General features: G+C 39.4%; 1 protein-coding gene across 1 annotated transcript; it reads left to right on the top strand.

Annotated features, from left to right (window-relative positions):
- Positions 1-1,026, top strand: LOC110685690 (uncharacterized mitochondrial protein AtMg00810-like). Its single transcript, XM_021862217.1, has 2 exons — positions 1-188; positions 270-1,026. The coding sequence occupies exons 1-2, from the start codon at positions 1-3 to the stop codon at positions 1,024-1,026; spliced, it is 945 nt and encodes a 314-aa protein (XP_021717909.1).
- The last annotated feature ends 846 nt before the right edge of the window (positions 1,027-1,872 follow it).

The raw sequence follows: 1,872 nt of genomic DNA, 5'->3' as shown, positions 1-1,872 counted from the left end.
ATGCCAGATGGTGTTCCTAATCCTAGAAACAAGGTGTGTAGACTTAGAAAGTCCTTATATGGTTTCAAACAAGCAAGCAGACAATGGTTTGAGAAATTTAAATTGGTGATTTTGGGCTTTGTGCAATCCAAGAATGATTATTCACTCTTTGTTAAGAGTACCAATCATCACTTGACTATTGCTGTAGTGTATGTTGATGATATTATCATCACATGCTCAGATGTTCTTCAAATTACTTTATTGAAGTAGCATTTACACGATGTTTTCAGCATTAAGGATCTGGGGGTTCTCAGTTATTTTCTAGGCATGGAAATTGGGTATGACAACCACTGCATTACTTTGTCTCAGGCAAAGTTCACTAGAGAAATTCTGGAAGAGAGTGGTATCAAGCTTTTCAAGTCTGTAGCAACTCCCTTGCCATTGCATTTGAAGCTGAATTCTGATGATGGTGATGTTCTGGATGATCCTTTGTCTTATAGATGTCTTGTAGGGAAACTGAATTTCTTGACACACACTCGGCTAAATCTAGCATTCACAATTCATTGTCTAAGTCAGTTCATGCAGATTCCTAGATCATCTCATATGCAAGCCTTAATACATACTCTCAATTATATGGCATCTACTACTGGTCGGGGCATCATTTTCAAGGGTGGCTTAGATCTGAAATTACAGGCTTTTTCATATTCTAATTGGGCTGCTTTTGTTGATAGTAGAAGGTCAATTACAGGTTACATCATGATGCTTGGTTCCTCACCCATTAGCTGGAAGTCCCAGAAGCAAGCTACTGTCTCTAAATCTTCCTCCGAGGCTAAGTACAAAGCTATGGCAGTTGCTGCCTCTAAAGTCACTTGGTTGGTCAGGCTTTTAGGTGATCTTGGAATTACTAATTTGAAACCTATTACCCGGCACTGTGATAACCTGTATGCACTACACATTGCTAGGAATCCTGTCTTCCATGAAAGGACCAAGCACATAAATATTGATTGTTATTTTACCAGGGAAAAGGTGCTTGAAGGCCTTATCTAGCTTACTTACCTTCCCACAACTTCTCAGTTAGCTGACATTATGACAAAGATTTCGCCTTCTCTTCAGTTCAATGCTCTGAAGTCCAAGCTTGGCATGTTTCCCACACCTTAAGCTTGAGGGGGGATATGAATTAATACCCCGTGCCACGTCAACATAAGCCTAACAAACTCATGCCATGTCAGCCATAGGTTGTTAGAAGCTTTTAATTCTATTATCAATTGTAATAACAGGGCATTTATAAGCCACTATACACTGGCTTCCTTTCATTCATTCAATACAACACTTTCTCTCTCTAAATATTTCTCCTTCATTTTCTCTCTCTAGATTCTTCTCTCATGTATAGAATATTCGAGCTCACCATTAATGGAAAACATCCTTCCACTTCTTTGTCAGTTCATATTGCTATACTTATGTTTTCAATGGTGATAAGTAACAGTTAGTGTTCGACAATGCGAAGAGGGTGGTGGAGGTAGCAACCATTGCGTGCATGGAGAACAAAGGAAGCTAAGGAAGGTAGTACTGCGTCAAGTTTTCTGAAACAAGTCCCGGCCCATATGATTCTCTATGCATGTGTGCCTATAGTAATGCACGTGTCTTAGTGTACGACATTAGTGTCCTTATGTGTTATTTCCTTACTTATGGAAGGAAGAAATGTTTGTCGCACACATGAATAAGCCTGGCCTAGATCAAGAGTTTGGGTTAGGCGTCGCCCAATCGATTTATGCTCATTTTGTGACAAGTGGTTTTCATGGGGATAATGGGCGTATTAGTGAAGAAGAAGAAAGATTAGGCAGTAGTGTGGGGTAAGAAAGATTCCTTATCACAAATAAAAACATGTCAACAAAA

The sequence above is a fragment of the Chenopodium quinoa genome, unplaced genomic scaffold (assembly GCF_001683475.1).
Source record: "Chenopodium quinoa cultivar QQ74 unplaced genomic scaffold, ASM168347v1, whole genome shotgun sequence".
NCBI classification, from domain to species: domain Eukaryota; kingdom Viridiplantae; phylum Streptophyta; class Magnoliopsida; order Caryophyllales; family Amaranthaceae; genus Chenopodium; species Chenopodium quinoa.
The sequence above is the reverse complement of the archived record's forward strand: the minus strand, read 5'-3'. Positions and strand labels throughout refer to the sequence as shown.